Below are 21,180 nucleotides of genomic sequence, written 5' to 3' on the forward strand. Positions count from 1 at the left end.
CTGCCTCTCTGCCTACTTGTGCTCTCTGTCAAATAAATAAATAAAATTAAAAAAAAAAAAAAAAAAAGAAAATAAGTTTCTGTTGTTTAAGCCAACTGGTCTGTGGTGTTTTGTTATGGCAGCCCGCAGTGTGTGTTTTTTCACACCACCAAGCAATTCCTCAGTTCTCAGTCATGATAACAGAATACCCTCCCATTTCAACCCAATTCTATCTACTATGAGATAGCATCAGGTGTCACAGGGTAAGGGCCCAGCCCCCAAGACTGCCTCCCTCTCACTCCACTTCAGACACTAGTGGCAAGCCCGGGTTATCAACTACTGGAGATCAGAGGTTCCAACAACCCCCTCTTGGATTTCATTAATTTGCTAGAGCAGAACAGAACTCAACAGAACTGAAAGAACTAAGAAACATTTCCTCACATTTATGAGTTTATTATAAAGGCTGTAATAAAGGATACAGATGAAGAGGTATATAGGGCTGTTGGAGCACTGTGTTTGAACACTGACAGTTGGTTCAGTTTGGCTTGGGCAAAGGAGAGATATACCTAAAATGTGACTAGTGTGACTGAGGAGTTTACTTATTAGCTGCATCCCATTTTAATTCATTGAGTTTGTATTTAAAAACTGAAGCAGTGTTGGGGCACCTGGCTGGCTCAGCCGTTAGAGCACGCAACTCTTGATCTTGGGGTGTTAAGTGTGAGTCCCATGTTGGGCATAGAGATAACATAAAAAAGAAGAAAGAAAGAAAGAAAGAAAGAAAGAAAGAAAGATAGAAAGAAAGAAAGAAAGAAAGAAAGGGGGAAGGAAGAGAGAAGGAAGGAGAGAGGGAGAGAGAGGGAAGAAGGAAGGGGAGGGAAAGAAGGAGGAACGGAGGAAAGGAAAGAAAGAAAGAAAAGGAAGGAAGAAAAGAAAGAAAAAGTGAGGAAAGCGAAAGAAAGAAAATGACAGAAACAAAAAAAAATTGAAGCAGTGTAAAAAAATGAGAAGTACCATAAAGTGTTTTTGTTAAACACAACTTCATTGTTTTGATCAGACAAGCATTTAATCATTTCACCTTAATTGTTGAAAATTTAGTGTCCCAATTAAGGTGTGCTGTAAGTATAAAAAAGATTGAATTTTTAAGATCTAGTACAAAATAAAAGAGAGATAGAAATATCTCATTAATAATTTCTTTATTATCTATAGGTTAAAATTACAATATTTGGTATATATTAGGTTAGATAAAATATAATATTGAAATGCACCATTTGTTTTTACTCTTTTTAAATGTGACTACAGGAAAATTTTAAATTTTTTATATAGTTCACATTATGTTTCTGTTGGACAGCACTGATCTAGACTTTATTCTGTAACACTGAAGACATTTGAATAGGAGAATGATATGATGATGATTTTGATTTAGTGCAATTCATCTAGCACTGGTACAGGATAGACTGATTTTTGAAGGAAATTGGAAGAGGAGCGATCCCCTTAGAAAGTGGTAAAGGTCTGAGAGCTCGGATTAGGTGCTTCAGGATCAACTGGAGTGACAAATGGCTGAAACCCAGTGTAGACAGGAAAATCAACATTTCTCAAATTTTTTCTTTCTTTACACTGTTGTTTTCATATTCAAAATGAATTTTGACTACACCTAGCCTATTAGAGGAAGATTAGTAAATAACATGCAAAAAAAGTTGTTCTTTAGGGGGAAATTACAAATGCAAGCAAAGAATAGAATTAACTCTGGCGATCTTTAGGCATTAGCTTTTTTTTGCCCGCCTTGAAATGCCAGTACGCTGTTCTATGAAAGAGGTGGCTTTCTCTGTCTTTAACTCTCCCTGTTTAAAGTCCTGGATTCCTTGACTTAAGGATTTTTTTGATTTGTTTGTTTTCTTCCTCAGTTATCACAGTAGCAGACATCCTCCCACAGAGCAGCAAGAAGCTAGGATTCAGATGTATGGTCTGCTGATACCTGTGTTTGGACCTAAGAGATTTCAAAGCATTTTTCATTCATTACTTTTCTTCTTAGCAGACCTATATTAAACTATTAGGTGGGAATTTCATAACGTTTATTCCCAATCTATTCCATTTTTAAATATAATGCCACATTTCTTATGTTGTTTTCAGTAAAGAAGGAAGAACACCTCACAGGAATCAAATGATCCCAAGATACATTTTAGGACATTTACCTTGCTGGCCTGTACCTAGCATAATCACCAGATTAATCACCAGAGTTGTAACTCCTGAATGATTGGAGCTGGGATTCTAAGTGCATCGAAGACCCCAATCAAACAGCCCATCTCCCCAAAACATCAACACACAGTTGCATTGAGCAACTGTTATCTGTTGCCCAGGGGGAGGATTGCTTAACTGGGGCGTCTCTGTGGCTAAGCTGATTTCTGGTCAGCAGTTTCTTAGATCCCTCTTACTCAAGAAGCATTTATCTTAATACATTCAGCACGCTTTTAGATGCTCGAGATTCCGTTGAATTCCAGTTATAACTTTTAAAAGTACATATATTGCTAGAAGAATGCTCTCTGTCCCTATTAACTTGCTTAACTTTCTTAAAGGTAATTTTCTCAGACTGAGTTAGCCAGACAAAATATATTTCAGATCTGTCTCCCTTTCACCCTCCCTGCTTTTTTACCAAGAAGAAAATATTGTACAGAATTCACACATCTAAAACTTAACCTTCAGTGTTGTCTTTCTCTGTAGCTGTTTTACACAAATTAATTTGGGACACATAAATTCTGCGCCTTCACAATTCCATTTATTCTTTTGTTAACCATTGGGCAAATAATTACTGGGGCAAACACTGTGCTCTGGAATTACCTTGGAGCCCACTTTGAGCAAATGAAGGAGGTAACACAGACCGACTTTGTACTTTTACCCGTGCAGTTTGCTCTTGCGAAACATTAAAGACTAATTATACAAAGCTTAGGAAGAGGGAGGAAGAAAAGATAAATGATTTAGAGCCAAGAATGACACTGTGACACAAATAATAAATAAAAGCCAAGATAAGAAAAACGTAGAAAAGACCAGAGGAAAACAGAGCATCATCGTCCTCTTAACTCTAAGCTGCAAGGTTCAGCCGTGAGCCTCTTGGGTCTACTGAGTACTTACATGTGACTAGTACAACTGAGAAGCTGAATTGTTGATTTTTATTAATTTAATATCGGAGCGATTTAAAATATTTTCCCATCAAACACAGCTTTGTTGTTTTGATGCTGTATTTAACTGTAGAAAATTTAAGAGTCTAAAATGGAGATGTGTTATAAACGTGAAATATACACCGAATTTCAAAGACATAGTTGGGGGGGTAGTAAACTACCTTAGTAATAATTGTTATACTGATGTCATACTAAAATGATATTATTTGGGTTATAGTGGGTCAAATAAAATAGTTACTTAAATTAACCTCTCCTGTTTCTTTTAAAAATTTTAATGTGGCTACTAGCAAATTTTATATTACATAAATAGCTTGGATTATATTTCTATAGGACCTCACTGCCATACAGGATATTCTTTGTCCTTTGGCTGCTAAATTCAGTTGCTGTGGTAACTAAAGGGGCCTCTAGGCTCAGTGTTTCCTGGAAGGACAGGAATGAGGTGGGGGAGGGGAGGTGTGACCTCAGGGAAGGTTTTCTTGGATGTCACGTTTCACTTATACTTGGTTCTCTCAGCTAACAATTTAGAATTATTATTACTTTTTTTTTTTTTAGAGAGAGAAAACATAATCTGGTTTGTTTCAGGTCCTGTAGCATCAGTTTGAATTCTAGGCCCTCAATCAAAACCTAAAAGAAAGATATACTAACACCAGTTTACCAACTAGGAAAATTGGGTCCAATTACTGTGCTCTGTCCTTGGTCACCCTCTTCCACAGAGTGAGGTTGTTGCTAGGCTACAAATTAACCGGCATTAGGAAATTGACCATTGATATTCCCACGCCCCACCCCTCCCAAGAGTCTTCATTCCCCGCCCCCCACCCCCCACCCCCGCCCCTTCAAAGCCTTGATACTATCTCTCACCCAAATCTTTAATCAGAACTAAATTGTTTTCTTTGTTTACTCACACCCTGGGCCTCCTCCCTCTCTTCTTTCATTATCCTTCATCTTCCTCCGTTCACATTTTCCCTGTTTTTTCTACTCATCTTGCTCAATTTTCTTGTATGACTGAGTAATCAAATACTTATCTCACACTTCTTTCAAGAAATTCACAGTCATTAATCAACAGGCTATTGATTATTCTCTCTAGTTGTGTAAAAATCAGGTGGGCTTGTCCCTTTTTTATTTTGTTAAGTAGAAGTGAGTTAGAGGATTTCTGTCGCCTTAGTGCCTGAGGTCCTTGGTCGTGCTCTTTCAAAGATGAAGACCCGTGGGTAGCAAAGCAAGAGCAAGAGCATATAAAGCTCTGGGGAGGGGGGCGCCTGGGGTGGGTTGCCCCTGGACTTTCTAAATTTAGGGGGTTTTGTGAGCTCTTTTGTGGAATTATCTTAAACAATCAGGGTGTGCTGAGTCCTGCGGATTAGGGCTTCGGTTATGTATCTGTCTACCTGTTAGGTTAATGTCTCTATGCTGTTGGTCTTTTTGCAGACGTCTGGGGGCTTATGTCTTTGCTTCCCCTTTCCTGTTTTAGAGACCAGTGCTTTGTGGTTAATTGTCTTATTTTAGTATGTTTTGCACCTTGGGAGACAGAGAGAAGTGAGATGGGGAAAATCGGAGGGGGAGATGAAGCATGAGAAACTGTGGACTATGAGACGCAAACAGGGTTTGGGGGGGGGGGGGGGGTGAATGAGCCTGGTGGTGGATATTATGGAGGGCAGGAGGGCACGTATTGCGTGGAGCACTGGAAGTGGTACATAAACAATGAATTTTGGAACAATGGAAAGAAATAAAATAAAATAAAATGGAAAAAAAGAGTAAGTCAAAAAAATGAAGAAGTCATCTCTGCAAATGCTGCAAAGCAAAATAGTGTACTCCTGTCCAAGCTGCAGAATAAGATGTCACTTCATTTGAACTGTCCTGACTCCGTATTTTCTTGTTGGGGACCCTGACCCTGACTACCTGGCTGTCCAACCAACTCCTAACAGAATAAGAAGGGAAATACTATAAATTCCTTAAAAGCTAGGACCTTTTTTGTTCTACATACTGATGAATCCTCAAGCTCTTGGAGAGTACCTGACGTGCAGTGTGCACACAACAAACACCTGTTTCGCTGAATGTGGTCATCTTTCCATCTCTAGATGCTAGAAACCTGAGGCTAGAGGCACAACATCTCAGAATGGGTAGGATTCAGAGTAAGTGGTAGGGTAAATGCCATCTTAAGGAGTTTGAATGGTATCCCATAAGCAGTTGATTCTCTTGTTCCTTCAACCCAGGAGAGGTGGTCTGGCTCCCAGATACTCAGGTTTTCTTCCTCCCAGGAGAGATTGTGCTAATCAGAGGACAAAGAGAGCCAAAAACTGGCCCAGTTCTTCCCTTGCTAGCTTTTCTTCTCCAGGCTGCCCTTTCTTCCCCTTTAAGATGGTAGACCCAGCCTATAATCAAAAAGGAGGTGATAAATTCATAGCATGGTGAATCTATCTGCTTACACTCCAAACAACCTGAACTCTCAGACAGTAGCACCCAGTCGACTTTATCTTATATAAGTAGCATTTGGTTTCATCTCTTTAGATGGACTTTATTCCCAGCAGATGTGAGAGCAAAAATTGAAGTGAATTTGCCCCCCCCTTCAGGCTTTTCTGGTAGCATTTTGTCTTTGAAACTAAGAGATTATCGCTATTAGAAGAGGGAAGAAAGACGAGTTTAAAAAAAAAAAAAAAAAAAAAAAAAAACCCTGGCACGGGGCGGGTGTCGGCTGTGGTTTTAAAACCGGGTGGGGAGGGAGGGAGCCCTTGCCTAGGGCGGGGGCAGAGTTTGAGGTCACAAAATTCCGCTAGGTCACGGGATCTGTAACGGGGGTGGAGGGAAGGGGGGCTTGTCTTACTTGCAGGCTCCACCCTTTGCGGAGATTATAAATCCGTCCCTGCCTCGCTGTAACGGTGAGAGTGAGGGTGGGATCGTGCGTCGCAGTTAGTCTTTGAGAGGAAAGCTTGCTGCTGAGGGCATTCTAGAGGTTTTGTTGATTGGAAGACGTGTCTCTGGGGTCCCGCTCCTAGATCTTTGTTGAAGATTGGAAAAGAATTAAATTAAGGCCATGGGGACCCAGAAGGTAAGATTAATATAATTACCAATTATCTTTGCTCGTTTTGGGGGTACACTCAGAAAGGCCGGCATTAACGGAGATGGCTGTGCTCTGTTTTATTACGAGTCATGTAGCCATCTAGCCATCTTCAGGCCTTTTCATTTTTTCTCCAGCCTGTGATGCTGTGGTTCTGTCTGTTCTCTTTGGATGTCACAGCGTCTGAAGGACTTAATCCTAGTCCCACTCACCTTCCTGTCGCAGGGAAAGTCACCTGGAGAAGTTGTGTGTTTCTCAGGGGTTTTGTTGCTTTGGCTTGGTTTTAGCATAGTCACATGATATTAAGGATGTGGGGGTGAGATGATTGAGTGTTCAGGATGCTTGGCTGTGTTGATTACAAGTGTGGGTCTCAGTGAGGCAGCAGGAAGATTGCTCTGGATGCATTAAACTTGAAAGGACCTGGGATTCGTTTGAGGGCTTGGGTCAGGTGTCCAGCCATCTATTCTCTTACTCGGTCCATGGATACTAAGGGGGGAGAATTCTAGTTGTCCTTATTGGTGTTGTGATTGTGAGTGCACGGCACATTAATGTGTTATTGTGTTACGTATGTAGTATATGTGCTGGGAGAAAAATCAGTCGCCAAGGTGAGCTTACTTGAAAATAAGGGGAGATAAGAAAAGGGGTGAAAAGGGAGGAGAAAATAAAGGTCCTCAAGAATAGCAAATGATGAAGCAAAGCAGAAAGGAAGAGGTCAGTATTGACGAGAAATGGACTAAGCAGAAAGAACTGTGTGAGTGCGAGGGCGTCTTGGGTACTTAATGCCTGGCTGTCTGGGGTGCAAGGTCAACTTGGGGAACTGAAACTTCTGGCTGGCCACTCTAACATAAAGAGGGGGTGGTTAAGGTAAGGAAGGATTTGGTGAGGGGAATGCAGCAGAAGCTGTATTCCACCATAAAAATCGAGTTGGAAATCTAAAATAAACACATGCTTGAATTACTCCCAGCAAGGTGAGAGAGGACTCCCCCTTCCCCAGCCCATCTCAGGTCAGTTGGTTTGGGAGTGAGCTTGTGCTCTCCCCCTACTGGGTGGGGGTAGCAGTACTAAACGAAGTGAACAGGAAGAATTTCAAATGAGATCAGGATACTGTGGGCAGATTTTGTAGATTCCATTATCCAGAGCGAAAAGAACAGCCCAGTGGCAAAGGCACCACCACCACTCTGGGCTTCAGTGGGATCTTGGGTCCAGAAGCAGACAGCACTGGATGTAGCTGTTTCCAAAAGAATCCCATTTCTAGGAATCCCAAGGCTCCCTCTCTTCCTGAAGTTCTATGCTTGTTTTTTGTTTTGTTTTTTTGTTTTGTTTTTTTTTTTAATAAGGAAATACACTTTTTTTTTTTAAAGATTTTATTTATTTGTCAGAGAGAGAGAGTACACACAAGCAGGCAGAGAGGCAGGCAGAGAGAGAGAAGGAAGCAGGCTCCCTGCCGAGCAAGGAGCCCGATGCGGGACTCGATCCCAGGACCCCAGGATCATGACCTGAGCCGAAGGCAGTGGCTTAACCCACTGAGCCACCCAGGCGTCCCTCTATGCTTGTTTTTATATGGAGCAATTTTTTTTTTAATAGTTTGAGACCAGTTAACCCAATTCCTCTTAACTTTCTTCCCAGTTTTTCTTGCCACTTTTCCCGAGTTTTTGTGGTTGTCTATATCTCCGGAGAAGTTCTCAAGTATAACCTGTGCTTTTGTGTTCCCCCATTCATTACCTAAATTTCGTTAAGTTTTTGTTCTTTCCATACCACTCCTAGGCCAAGTGCTCCTAATAGATCTCCTGAATTACTAAGAGACAATCATCAGCGGAGAGCTTTAAGGACTGTTTCTTCCCCTTTCCCCCCCACCCCAGGTCACCGCTCCTCTGATCTTTGCCATCTCCGTTGCTACAATAGGCTCTTTCCAGTTCGGCTACAACACTGGAGTCATCAATGCTCCTGAGATGGTGAGTGCCAAGCGACCAGAGCTAGAATTTGCAATAGGGAAATTATTCCTTTAAGTAGGGTTTCGAGAATGAAGAATTTCAGACAAACTTGGTATCTAGCTTGGTGAAGGCTGAAGAGGCAGAATAATACTGGTGGGGAAGTCTAACCGAATCCTTAGTCAAAGGAAAAAGCTCAGTTGCTCCCCATACCCTTGACTGTAATCCATTCCTCTTCTCACCCTGTCAGGATAAAGTTCCTTTATTATCCCTCAGGGCTTAGTTACAAGGAGGGTGGGAGGGTCTTAGGGGAGGACTGGGGTAGTCGCAGAACATCATGCTGCTCCCTACTGGGATTTTCAGGACAAATCAAAATTGTTCTTTTCAGAGCTACCGTGAACCTCCAAAATGTCTGGATCTCTTCCATCCCCGCCCATTTACTTGATTATCTACCAGTGATTGTAATGCTGGTTTTTTAGGAGGGGAGGATCCCCAGTATTTGCTCCTTCTTATTCAGCCATAACAACCTATCTGTCCAATCATTTTAATTGGCAGATCATAAAGGACTTCATCAATTACACCTTGGAGGAGAGGTTGGAAGACCCTCCCTCTGAAGTGTTACTCACTTCCCTCTGGTCCTTGTCTGTGGCCATCTTTTCCGTTGGTGGTATGATTGGCTCCTTCTCCGTTGGACTCTTTGTTAACCGCTTTGGCAGGTACTGACCAGAAACTGTGTAAGGAAGGGGGCTCTTCCGGTTGCATTGAGAACAGGTATTGAGAATTAGGGTGGGGAGGTGATGATGCATTTGAATGCGAGCATCCCAGATTCCCATGGAGGCAAATAAAGGATAGGCCAGCTGGCATGAGTAGGACTGATTGCAGCTCTGCTGCCCATCAAGAGATTAGCCTTTGCATCCAGCTGTAGTTAATTCAGTACTCTCTAATAAAGTACGCTGTGAATTTCCCAGAAACCTACTTGATTTAAAAGATCAGAAGTTGTTTGCTTTTCTTAGAAAATTTGGGGTTTCATGCAGGTGTTTACAAAGCAGGATTGGGAGGAAACGCTTTATAATCCTTGGCCTATGGCAAATGTGGATAATGGCCAAATAACTGACATTTTTCCCCCCAAAAGAAAATTGAATCTTCTCATTCTCTGCTGACTTAGTAAAATGTCTTAGTGGAACACGTTCAGTAATGATTGGTGAAGAAACCATTTCGTTTGCTAATTAGACATTCTGGAAACACAGATGGAATTCAACATCTAATAAAAACTTAAAGCAGTCCATTTTATTTGATAACACTTGGGGTTTGTTGTGTTTGTATTTTTTGAGGCCACCATGTGATTACTAAAGTCATTGAAATTTTAATGTGGCCCTCCCATAACTGGGTGATTTTTTCTTATCATTATTAGCAAAAGAACCTAATAGAGGAAGTAGGGAAACCAGGAAAGGAATGCAGAGAAATGTAAAAGTGAGGATGAGGGATAAAACTTTTCTCTTAACAGAGAAAAGTCGTTTTTCTCTCCTTTGGCCGCACATTTAGGATCTCCCAGGGAGCTTTTAAAAGTACCAGTGTTTTGAGAATTCCCTGGGAATTCCAACAGGCCACCCAAGGGCAGAGTCCCTGAAGTCTCTTCAAGCGTCCGCAATAATTTTCAGCGTTAAGCTCTTACTTCGGACTTTCTCTAGTTGTTTCGGTGGTTTGGCCTCCCACACTTAACACATAGATGCAGTGATGTATTATTTTATACTGGCTATCAGTATTTACTGTAAATGGCCTCACCATAGACTAGCCGAGAGCCAGAGAGCTGAAGCGGTCTGCTTTCTGTGCATGGAAAAACTTGCGAAAATCTGTCTCCATTAATATGTTGGTGGCACCTAAGCAGCTATAACAAAATCTAGTAAGAAGCATAACAAGAGCAGCACTGGTCCAGAAATTGCTCGAGTGTGTTTGTGGACCAGCTGCATCAGAATTGCCCAGGGCAGTGGTTCTCAGACCTTAGCGAAACGCAACACCTGGATGACTTCTGGGAACAAGGTTGCTGGGCTTAGTCCCAAAGTCAGACCTAATGATTTAGTAAATTGAGGTGGGGTGGGACAGTTTTAATTTCTTGCAGATTCCTAGCTGATGCAGTTAGTTTGTGGGCAACTTAGAGAACTACTGGCCCTTGTGCTTGCTAGAATCCTGGCTGCCACTGGGGATTAAAACAATCTTAAACAAACAAGTTCTCTAGGTGAGTTTTTCTGTGGACAGAGGTGTAAGAACCATTGATCTTATCTCAACTAGAATGTTCTAATAACAGACTGGAGGAGGGTAGAGAGATAAGGAAAGAGAAGATCCCGCTGGGCCTATTTGCTGACTTCTCCTGTCTTCGGTTAACCTTTCAGGCGCAATTCAATGCTGATTGTCAACCTCCTGGCCGTTGCTGGCGGCTGCCTTATGGGGTTCTGCAAAATTGCCGAGTCGGTTGAAATGCTGATCCTGGGCCGGTTAGTTATTGGCCTCTTCTGCGGCCTCTGCACAGGTTTTGTGCCCATGTACATTGGCGAGGTCTCTCCGACTGCCCTTCGGGGGGCTTTCGGTACTCTCAACCAGCTGGGCATCGTCATCGGAATCCTGGTGGCTCAGGTACCCCAGAACTCCTATCTAATACGTGTTAGTTTCTTGGCTCATAAAATGAGTTGACATAGATAAAGCTCTCAGGAATCTCTGGAGTATGTAAGTTTCAGGTGTTCATATTACCGTAGCTCACAGATAGCCAAAGAAGCAGGCAGCATAGAGAAAGAAGAAACAGAATTTATCTTTTCCTTTGATAAGAGAATGGATGATTTTCTGAATTTTTTTTAAGTTTATCTTTTTTAAAATTCAGTTTGTGAGAGGGAGAGATCGAGCATGAGTGCGCTCACAGGAGCCGGGGAGGAAGGCTAGTGGTGCAGGGAGAAGCACACTTAACCCACTCGCATGCGGGACTCGATCCCATGACCCTGGGATCATGACCTGAACCAACTAGCAGATAACATAACCCGACTGAGCCACCCAGGCGCCCTGAATTTTTTTTTTTTTTTTTGATTGATTTGAGGGTTATATAAGGTATGAGCCTTATAAAGTATCATCTTTATCTGGTTTCTAGATCTTTGGTCTGAAAGGCATCATGGGGACGGAAGACCTTTGGCCCCTGCTTTTGGGCTTCACCATCATTCCAGCTGTCCTGCAAAGTGCAGCCCTTCCGTTTTGCCCCGAGAGTCCTAGATTTCTGCTCATCAACAGAAGGGAAGAGGAGAGGGCTAAGGAGAGTGAGTATCCTTCACATCTTCGCTGTAGGAATTTTGGGGTCGTGTTTTATTTTAGGATGAGGATATTGGATCTGTGTTTTGTCCGCTCCTTTCCTTGCTCCTCTGGACCCAAGTGGAGACTTTCCTGATTGCTCTGGAGTCAGAAACTTTGCACCCCTTAAAGAGTAAAGTGAGAAGCAGGTTAGGGTTAGGGCACGGATGCTAATAGATGAGCCATTATCTGGGGCTCATTCCAGTGTGACTTCTTCCCAGCTGAGTTACAGGGGAAATGAAGTCGAGATGGCACCTTATCTTTATCCTTTTGTCTGTTTGACCAGTCCTCCAACGATTGTGGGGCACCCAGGACGTGAGTCAGGACATCCAGGAGATGAAAGATGAGAGCTCGAGGATGGCGCAAGAGAAGCAGCCCACCGTGTTGGAGCTCTTCCGATCGCACAGCTACCAGCAGCCCATCATGATTTCCATCATGCTCCAGCTGTCCCAGCAGCTGTCTGGAATCAATGCTGTGAGTAGCTGCTCTGTCCCTGGCTGTCCCACACATGCTTCCACTTGCCGGAGGGGCAAAGCGAGGGTGGTTGCTCACCTCCTTACTACCTACAGAGTCCCCACGATTCTTGCACACAGCAGCCATTACAAAAATGTTGGTTATCCAGGTTTTGACTTGTTCTATTTTTCCCTTTTTTTTTTTTTTTTAAAGTTTATTTACATAATCCCTACACCTACCCTGGGGCTAGAACTCACAGCCCCGAGATCAAGAGTCCCATGCTCTTACCGAGGGCTCCAGTTAGACGCCCCTGTTTTTATTTCTTTAAAATTTTATCTGCAGTACATGTTTTCCATGTGGGAAAATAAGTAAATAATAAAACAAAAAATTCATCACCTTTAGTCTTGGAACTTGTCTATATGTTGGAACTTGTTAATACTGTTCTCTTTCAAACTTTTTTTAAAACATTTACCTACTTTTAATTAATCCTCTTTTCTGACCATTCCTTCTTTATTTCTAGTTGTCTTTTACTCTGATCAATCCTATCTGATGTCATCGGTGATAAGGCAGGCCGTGCAGCTGGAGCAGATACAAGAATTTACCTCTGTGGCTTTTCTCCAGGACTTTACAGTCTTTAAAAAAAAAAATCACTGTAAAGCCCTGGGGAATAAGTAGGAAATAAATACAAGAGATCTGGGGGCACACTAGGAACTTAGAGCTGACCTTACTATTCTCTCTGAATATAGTGACTCAGTTCAAAGTGGGAGGCAAAGTGGAAGCTGGCATTTGGCAGGTAGCTTGAATTCTGCAGATAACTAAGGACCTTCTAGCTCTTGGGTTCTAGTAGTGGTAAGAGAATACTCCCATACCTTCTAGCCATTCGCAGATAGTGTTTTTGGGTATGAAGCACAGCCTTGTTCTGATTCTGCCCAGAGGGTTTCTCATCACATCATTCTTCAATCAATACGATTAGGTCATTCTGTAGCAAAGCATTTTGCAAAACACACTTACTTGATACTCAAAATAGCAAGTTGGTCCTTGGCCTTTTCTCCCTCACATACAAGAAGGTTACTTGTATTTGAAATAGCAGTGCTTTTCATGAAGGATTAGAGGCTGTTACATCAGAAACTGGGAGAAAAAGTAGTTTTTAAAAAACCTCTTGAGGTGATTTGATGGATCCCAGTTTCAAATTTTGTCATTTTTAAAAATCACTGTGGCCAGGGCGCCTGGGTGGCTCAGTAGGTTAAGCCTCTGCCTTCGGCTCAGGTCATGATTTCAGGGTCCTGGAATGGAGCCCTGCATCTGGCTCTCTGCTCAACAGGGAGCCTGCTTCCTCCTCTCTCTTCCTGCCTCTCTGCCTACTTGTGATCTCTTCTCTCTGTCAAATAAATAAAATCTTAATAAAAAAATAAATAAAAAATAAAAATCACTGGGGGCGCCTGGCTGACTCACTCGATAGAGTGTGTGACTCTTGATCTTGGGGCTTTGGGTATAGGGATTACTTAAAAATAAAAAATCTTTTTTTTTTTAAGATTTTTATTTTGATTTTTTTAAGTTTGACACAACACGAACGGGGAGTGTTCCTTCTTTTGCTATGTTTTTGTCAAATAAATAAATAAAATCTTTTTTTTTTTTTAGATTTTATTTATTCATTTGACAGAGAGAGAGAGATCACAAGTAGGCAGAGAGGCAGAGAGGCAGGCAGAGAGAGGGGGAAGCAGGCTCACTGCTGAGCAGAGAGCCCGATGCGGGCCTCGATCCCAGGACCCTGAGATCATGACCCGAGCCGAAGGCAGAGGCCTAAACCACTGAGCCACCCAGGCGCCCAAAATCTTTAAAAAAATAATGAATATACATAGTTTCCAAGGTTGTAGGTGTTTTAAGAGTTCTTGAGAAGGTAAGTCCCAGTGTAAACGCATGTGTTCATCACAAAGTCTGATGACAATACGGGTGTAAGGGGCAAACACTCCAGATGAAATTGTAAACTCCTGACCCAAACCTGAAAGACTGAACCTTAGCCGATCTAGATCCTGTTCCCTTGTTCCCTGGAGGTCTGAGTTCAGTATTTGGACATCTCAAAATTAACTATGGTAGCTGTAGCAACCCTACATTTCAGCAGGCTGACCAACAAATAATAAACAATAGTATAAACTGTAGCTTACTTAATACTAAGTAAATGTTAAATTAAAATGATAGCTGGTGTCATTTCCTCAAACACTTGGAAAGGACCTAGGGTTAGGGGTCAGCTGAGGTTCTGTTTCTATTTTCACGAGCAGGCTGAGGTTATTTCCAGTTGCTTCGCTGTCAGAATAGGATATCTGTGTGCCGGTCACTGTTCAAGGGTTCAAGGGTTAGAGGAATTGTCCATTGAAGAAGCTAAATTGAGGAACTTGCTATGGCTGGCTTTGTCGGAAGATCATGCGACTTTTGATCTCGGGGTCTTGATTTCCAATGCCATGTTGGGTGTAGAGGTTATTTAAAAAAAAAAACAAAAAAGCCTTTAAAACAAACCAAAAAAGCTTAACCAATAGTTATTAAGGAGGAGACTTCAGTGAGCAAGAGGAGTAAACATTGAAGAAGAAAATGGAAACAAGTAGCTAGAATTGAGAACCAAGAAGAGAAGAGGGATAAGATATAGAAGACGATTTCTTTGTAGAAAAGACACTGAGTGAACCAAAAAGCCCAGAAAGGACTCCTTAACCTCCTGGGACTCGGAGTTTATTTTTCTGAGGGTTTTTTTAACTGCTGTGCACAGCTGCGGTTTCACAGTTGTATCTTTTGTTTCCTATCAGGTCTTCTATTATTCAACAGGAATCTTCGAGGACGCAGGTGTTAAGGAGCCCATCTATGCCACCATTGGCGCGGGTGTGGTTAATACCATCTTCACCGTTGTCTCTGTAAGTTGGATGGTGTGAAAGTTTGGGGACGGGGGTAGGGGGCGTTCTTACGCTGGGTTCAAAGCTGGGTTTCTTGTCCTGCCATCTCCCTCCTCCCTACCATCATTTAAACAATAAACCTTTGTGTTACCTCGTTCTCCTCTGGGGAAGAAGAGCTGTTGAATGATGGGTATAAAAGTCTTTACTCACTCCAAGCAAATTAGAAGTAGGTGAGAAAGAGGGAGGTATTAAAGGGATTCTGTAGGATGCTTTAAACTCAGAACTAAAACGGGAAGTGTGGGTGTGCCTGCATGGCTCAGTTGGTTAAGTGACTGCCTTTGGCTGAGGTCCTGATCCCAGAGTCCTGGGATCAAGTCCCGCATGGGCCATGTAACTCAGCAGGGAGCCTGCTTCTCCCTCTCCTTTTCTGGTCTCATGCTGTTTCTCTCCCTCTTTCTTTCTCAAATAAATAAATAAAATCTTAAGTAAATAAACAGGGAAGTATGACTATAACAAGTATCCTGCTGTTGGTAAGGCAGATTCAGGTAGTTGGTAACAGTGTTTTCCTGAAAGGGAAAGCAGAAATTTTACATTCTGTTCTTCTTTTAGCTGTTTCTGGTGGAAAGGGCAGGGAGGAGGACTCTGCATATGATTGGCCTCGGAGGGATGGCTGTTTGTTCCATCTTGATGACCATCTCCTTGTTGTTGAAGGTGAGTACTCTTTGAGTGAAGGAGAGGGAGGGGATGGGAAGAGAAGGTTATAGGTGACTCTGACATTGGGTGGGAAGGTGAGGTCGGAGATCCATAAAGTCACGTGTTTTACAAAAAGTGAATCATCAGAGATGTGTAATGAAACTGCTATTATTCTATATATACATTCTACAGAACACAGGCTTGTAATTTAATTCTTCATGTAATGTTGAGATAGTTTTTCCCATTTTACGGGTGATGAAATGATCCTAGTGCAGAATAACACATGTGAGCACAAGGCTAGGAATCAAAAACCCAGCCTTTTGAGTCTTAAGTCAAATAACTCCATTGTACCCCAGGACAGAGGGAGCTTTTCATTATCCGTCAGTCCTCATCTCTGGGAGGCTAGATCCTATCCCGGCTGAGCTGTCTTTACTACTAACTTTCTTTGTTCCTTCCTCATTTAGGATGACTATAATTGGATGAGCTTTGTTTGTATTGGGGCTATCTTGGTTTTTGTGGCCTTCTTTGAAATTGGCCCGGGCCCCATTCCCTGGTTTATCGTGGCCGAACTCTTCAGCCAAGGACCCCGCCCAGCTGCAATGGCAGTGGCTGGTTGTTCCAACTGGACCGCCAACTTTCTCGTTGGGCTACTCTTCCCTTCAGCTGCAGTAAGTAAATTACAAACAAACTCAACCAAGCCCATCTCGAAATCAGCTCACTAAAGCCAACACATTTAAAATCTGGCAACTGATGCCGCAGAGGATTAGATACTGAGTGTTTCATGTTTTGGTGTTTTGTTTTGTTTTTTTAAAATTTTATTCAAGATACTATTTTTTTATTTGTCAGAGTAACAGGCAGAGAGGGGAGCAGGCTCCCTGTGGGACTTGATCCCAGGACCAGGGGATCATAACCTGAACTGAAGGCAGACGCTTAACCAACCAAGCCACCCAGGCGTCCCTAGATTTTATTTATTTTAGAGAGTGAGATTGTGGGAAGAGGAGGAGCAGAGGAAGAGGGAGAGAATCTCAAGTAGACACTGCTAATAAGCATTGTGCCTGACCTGGGGCTTGATTTCCTGACCCTGAGATCAGGACCTGAGCGAAAAATAAAGAATTGGGACACTCAGCCAACTAAACCACCCAGGCGCCCCAGATGTCAAGTGTTTTAAACCAGATTTTCTTCTCATTTTCAATGGCATATAGAAAAGGAAGGAATGGTAGCAAAAAAAAGGTTGAAGCAGGAGGGCAAAACTGGGAAACTGGGGACCTCTCTTTTTTTAAAGTGAACTCTACCCCCCCATCATGGGGCTCAAATTCAAGACATGGAGATCAAGAGTCACATGTTCTAATGACTGAGCCAGCCAGGTGCCCCAAAACTGGACATTTTTATTTATTTTAATTTTAAAAATCTCTACACCCAGCTTGGGGCTCGAACTCATGAGCCCAAGATCCAGTCACGCACTCTACCAACTGAGGCAGTCGGGTGTCCCAGTACTGGGAAATTTGAAAAGACCGCTGGTCTGGGGTGATTACAGGAATAGTTCTGTCTAGATACAGTGATCATGATCAGTCTCAAAGGATTCCAGAACAACACTTAAATCCACAGTTTGAATTAGCTGGCATTTATGATCTCATGACCTTAAAGACTCATTAATAATCATAGGATATTAATGAATGAATGAGATCCTATTATAAAATGACCTGGAGCTGATTCCTTAAATAAATGTACTTGCAGTGGACATGGAATGCATTTCCTATATCTGTGAGTCTTTCAGAAACCAGATTTTTTTTTTTTTTTTTTTTTTGAAACCCGGATTTTTAAAATAATCAGAAGTCCTAGGGCCCCTGGGTGGGGCTCAGTCAGTTAAGCATCTGCCTTCAACTTAGGCCATGATCCCAGAGCTAGGATCCAGCCCTGTATCCGGCTCCTTGGTCAGTGGGGAGCCACCTCCTCTTCCTACCTGCCATTCTCCCCTTCCTGTGCAGACACTCTGTTTCTCTCTCTCCTCTTTCTGACAAATAAATAAAACCTTTTTTAAAAAATGTCCTGGAATACTCAATAGGTATTTGGGAGCAGATAGGGATCTTTAATGAATGGGAAAAGGAATGACACAGGATTAGAGATAAAGTAAGTGAGCAGTGGCATTTAAAGACACAAAGAAGACTCCGTGTTCTTGTTAAATGTGGAAGGCTTGTGCCTCGAAGCCTCCTAGAAATGGATGGGAAGGAGAGGTTTGGCAATGATCAGAATTTACACTGACACTCTTTTTTTGGTATCTTTTCACTAGTTCTATCTAGGAGCCTATGTTTTTATCATCTTCACTGGCTTCCTCATTATCTTCTTGGTCTTCACCTTCTTCAAAGTCCCTGAGACCCGTGGCAGGACTTTTGAGGAAATCACACGAGCCTTTGAAGGGCAGGCACGGGAGGCTAACAGAGCTGAGAAGGGCCCCATCGTGGAGATGAACAGCATCCAGCCAGTGAAGGAGACTGCCACTGTCTAAGCCATGCCTCCTTCCCGCCTCCCTCCCAACATGGAAAAGCCACCTCTCCCCCAGATGAGGGAGAGACCTCATCAGGTTGTAACCCAGGACTGTTTCTGAATGCTGCTACTTGATTCCTTTCTCTTCCCACACACTCCATGAGTACTCAGAGGAACCCAGTGCTGGAGCTAGTATCTTCAGTGGCTTTCGAAACATTTCATTTCTTGGACATTTTCTCTTCTGTTGAGGAGAGACCAAGTGAACCTACCTTCATTTCAGGAGGAACTGGCCGCTTGCCATATGACAACATTGCCAGCTCTTCCTCCCTTGGGTTCTAACAGGGCCTCGTGAGGGCCAGTAGGGGGGAGTAAGAGTGAGGTGCAGTTTCCCTGATCCCAGACTTTCAGGAAGCAGATGTACATGAGTGTGGAGGGCAGAAAGGGATTAAATAAGAGCACCTTCCTTGCTTCCATACAGCTCTGCAGAGCAAATTAACTTGAGTTTATTTATTTAATCTTCTGGTTTTATTGCATAAATATTTATTTTTTTAAGTGTAAAATAATTTTACCAAATAATGAAAACATAAGGAAATTGAGGATAGAGGGAGGCGCTTGAGGAGAGGTTATAGGGTAGAAGATGCGATGCTGGAGAGAGAGGTCGAGGTGCAATAGGCAGATTCAGGGAGAAGCGTAATGTGTTCTCAGAGGGTATGTGATGGGGTGTGTGAAGTCTGCACGTTGCCTCTTAACCTTCAGGTGAAAACTATAAAGTTTAATTTCTCAGAAAAGTCATGTGCCTGTATTAAGAAGCTACTGGTTACTTTTCGAACTTGTTTCTTTGTTTAAAATTATATATAGTATTACTTGAAACCTAGGGTTATTATTAAGATGGGCATTATAGCTAATGGTGGTGGGTGGGTTCTAACTTTGGTTGGAGTCCAGAGAAGGGAAGGTTATTTCTAGAAATCTTTCTCCCCTCACTGGACAAAACTACTTCCCCTTGTTGCAGACTCATGGGGTGGGGGGTGTTTTAAGTATTCCTAACACCCCCCTGGTAGGAGAACCTTCCAAATGAAAAGCCCAAAATAGTGGTTCTTGGTAGAGGTTCTGTATTTCTCCATTTTGTTCTTTAGAAGATTTTAGTTGTTGATTTTTAATTATATTTAAGCCATAGCTTTAAAAGAATTCAGAGGAGAATGTTCATAAACTAACTTGGAACTTGTAACCTCAGCTCTGGGAGAGGATTTTTCCTGAACGATTATTACCTAGTTAAGTATGTTACTGCTTAGGGTCGTCGCATGCTTGTTCTGTTACCATATTTGCATAGTGTGACGGCAGGTGCCCTTAGGGGACCGTACATTTGGGGTAGTATGAGTAAATGTGCAGTGTAGCCCACACTTGAGAGAGTATGAATGTATGTGCACTGTCACTTTGCTCTGGGTGGGAGTAGATGACTGGTAACTTGCGCCTTTGTTCCTACAGCCCCCCTTTGAATAAAAGGTATTCAAACTCATCTCCATATATATATATATATATATATATATATATATATATATATGAACACTGCCTTTGCTGGGTAGAATTTGTATCTACAGTTTTATTCCAGACTTCAGAGTTCAGGCTCATCTGGCTAATTTTCCTTGTCGGGCAATTGGGGGAGAACACCTTAAATCTTGAGATGGAGGGTGGAGGACTCTGCCTCCCTCTATACCCACACAGTGGCAGTGGGAAAGGAAAGTGTGAGATCAGAACATATGGCCTCTTGGAGGGGAGTGGGAGGAGAGAGGGAGCCTTTCTTTTAAGGGGGTAATAAACAAAGTGAAGACTTCTAACTGTAGAGCATTTTAGAGTCAGACAAGGTGGAGGGAGGGATGTACGCTTGCCTCAGGTCATGGACACCTCTACAAATCATCTAGTTTCCCAGTATTTTTATAAATGAAGATTCGGCCCCATGACACCTACTCTGTCTTCCCTCTTTCATATGTTGCTTGATCACCCTTCTCTCCTTGGTGCTTAACATATTTCAGACCCTTTAGCCAAACCCTTGCCCTTAACAGTATTTTAGTCACCAGTTCTCACTGTTACCCCTGGTCACATCCTATGGAAAAGAAACTCAAAGAGCTTCTATGGAATGGGGCTTGGTTGACCAGGTGACTTTAACCACCCCTCTGCTTCTGAAGACTAAAAAAACAGTGGGTTGGCAGTAACGCTGTGTGGAAGTTTTCCCATTTCTCGGTGACCAGATTGTGAATATTTGCAAATGTATTTTCTATTATTAATGTTACTGTGGTTCTTTGTTTTGAAATAAAAACTCTGAATGTACATAGGACATCATAGGCTTTTTAAATTCTGCTTTGGTTTCAACAAAATCAGCTTTAGTTTACATTTCTTAATTTCCATTTATTTATTTATTTATTTATTTATTTTTTAAGATTTTATTTATTTATTTGACAGACAGAGTTCACAAGTAGGCAGAGAGGCAGGCAGAGAGAGAGAGAGGGAAGCAGGCTCCCCGCTGAGCAGAGAGCCCGATGCGGGACTCGATCCCAGGACCCTGAGATCATGACCTGAGCCGAAGGCAGTGGCTTAACCCACTGAGCCACCCAGGCACCCTATTTATTTAAAGATTTTGTTTATTTATTTGACAGACAGAGATCACAAGTAGGCAGAGAGGCAGGCAGAGAGCCAAATGCGGGGCTCGATCCCAGGACCCTGGGATCATGACCTGAGCCAAAGGCAGAGGCTTTAATCCACTGAGCCACCCAGGTGCCCCTTAACTTCCTTTTAGACAAGAAAACACACCCACTTGCACTCATTAACAACTTCATGCCTTCATTTATGGACTGACATTCTGACATTCCCTTCCTTACATTCCCTATCCTTACTAAAGTTACCTGAATGGCTCCTTTTTTATTTCTATTTGGCCCAGGCATGAGCTCTGACAAGCCTTCCTGCCGGCAAACGTAATCATGACACCGGTACTCTGTTAGGAGGAAGGAGAATGAAAGAAACCCTGAATGTCCTGAAAGAGCTTGGGGATTGCACCATATTCTCCATAATTGTGGGAATATCAAGTCCCTTTTTCCATTTTTGCTCTCTCGGTCCATTTTCCAATAACCAGAGTAAACAAAAAGATCGTGTCACTCCTCTGCTTAAAGCCTGATTACATCTTGTCACACTTAAAGTGGCATCCAGACTCCCTTACTATGACCTGTAAATTTGGTGAC

General features: G+C 42.5%; 1 protein-coding gene across 1 annotated transcript; it reads left to right on the top strand.

The window, feature by feature from the left end:
* Positions 1-6,035: 6,035 nt before the first annotated feature.
* Positions 6,036-19,470, top strand: LOC111159722 (solute carrier family 2 member 3). Its single transcript, XM_022522292.1, has 10 exons — positions 6,036-6,189; positions 8,058-8,150; positions 8,682-8,842; positions 10,514-10,754; positions 11,257-11,419; positions 11,737-11,924; positions 14,696-14,800; positions 15,389-15,490; positions 15,937-16,140; positions 17,760-19,470. The coding sequence occupies exons 1-10, from the start codon at positions 6,175-6,177 to the stop codon at positions 17,973-17,975; spliced, it is 1,488 nt and encodes a 495-aa protein (XP_022378000.1). The 5' UTR covers positions 6,036-6,174; the 3' UTR covers positions 17,976-19,470.
* The last annotated feature ends 1,710 nt before the right edge of the window (positions 19,471-21,180 follow it).

This window comes from Enhydra lutris, unplaced genomic scaffold (genome assembly GCF_002288905.1).
Source record: "Enhydra lutris kenyoni isolate GAN:26980312 unplaced genomic scaffold, ASM228890v2 scaffoldscaffold69, whole genome shotgun sequence".
NCBI classification, from domain to species: Eukaryota; Metazoa; Chordata; class Mammalia; order Carnivora; family Mustelidae; genus Enhydra; species Enhydra lutris.

Excerpts from the sequence above, each read along its gene's own strand:
- LOC111159722 (XM_022522292.1), top strand. Across the intron at positions 11,420-11,736 it reads AGAGGAGAGGGCTAAGGAGA|TCCTCCAACGATTGTGGGGC; the intron begins GTGAGTATCCTT and ends CTGTTTGACCAG. Across the intron at positions 11,925-14,695 it reads AGCTGTCTGGAATCAATGCT|GTCTTCTATTATTCAACAGG; the intron begins GTGAGTAGCTGC and ends GTTTCCTATCAG.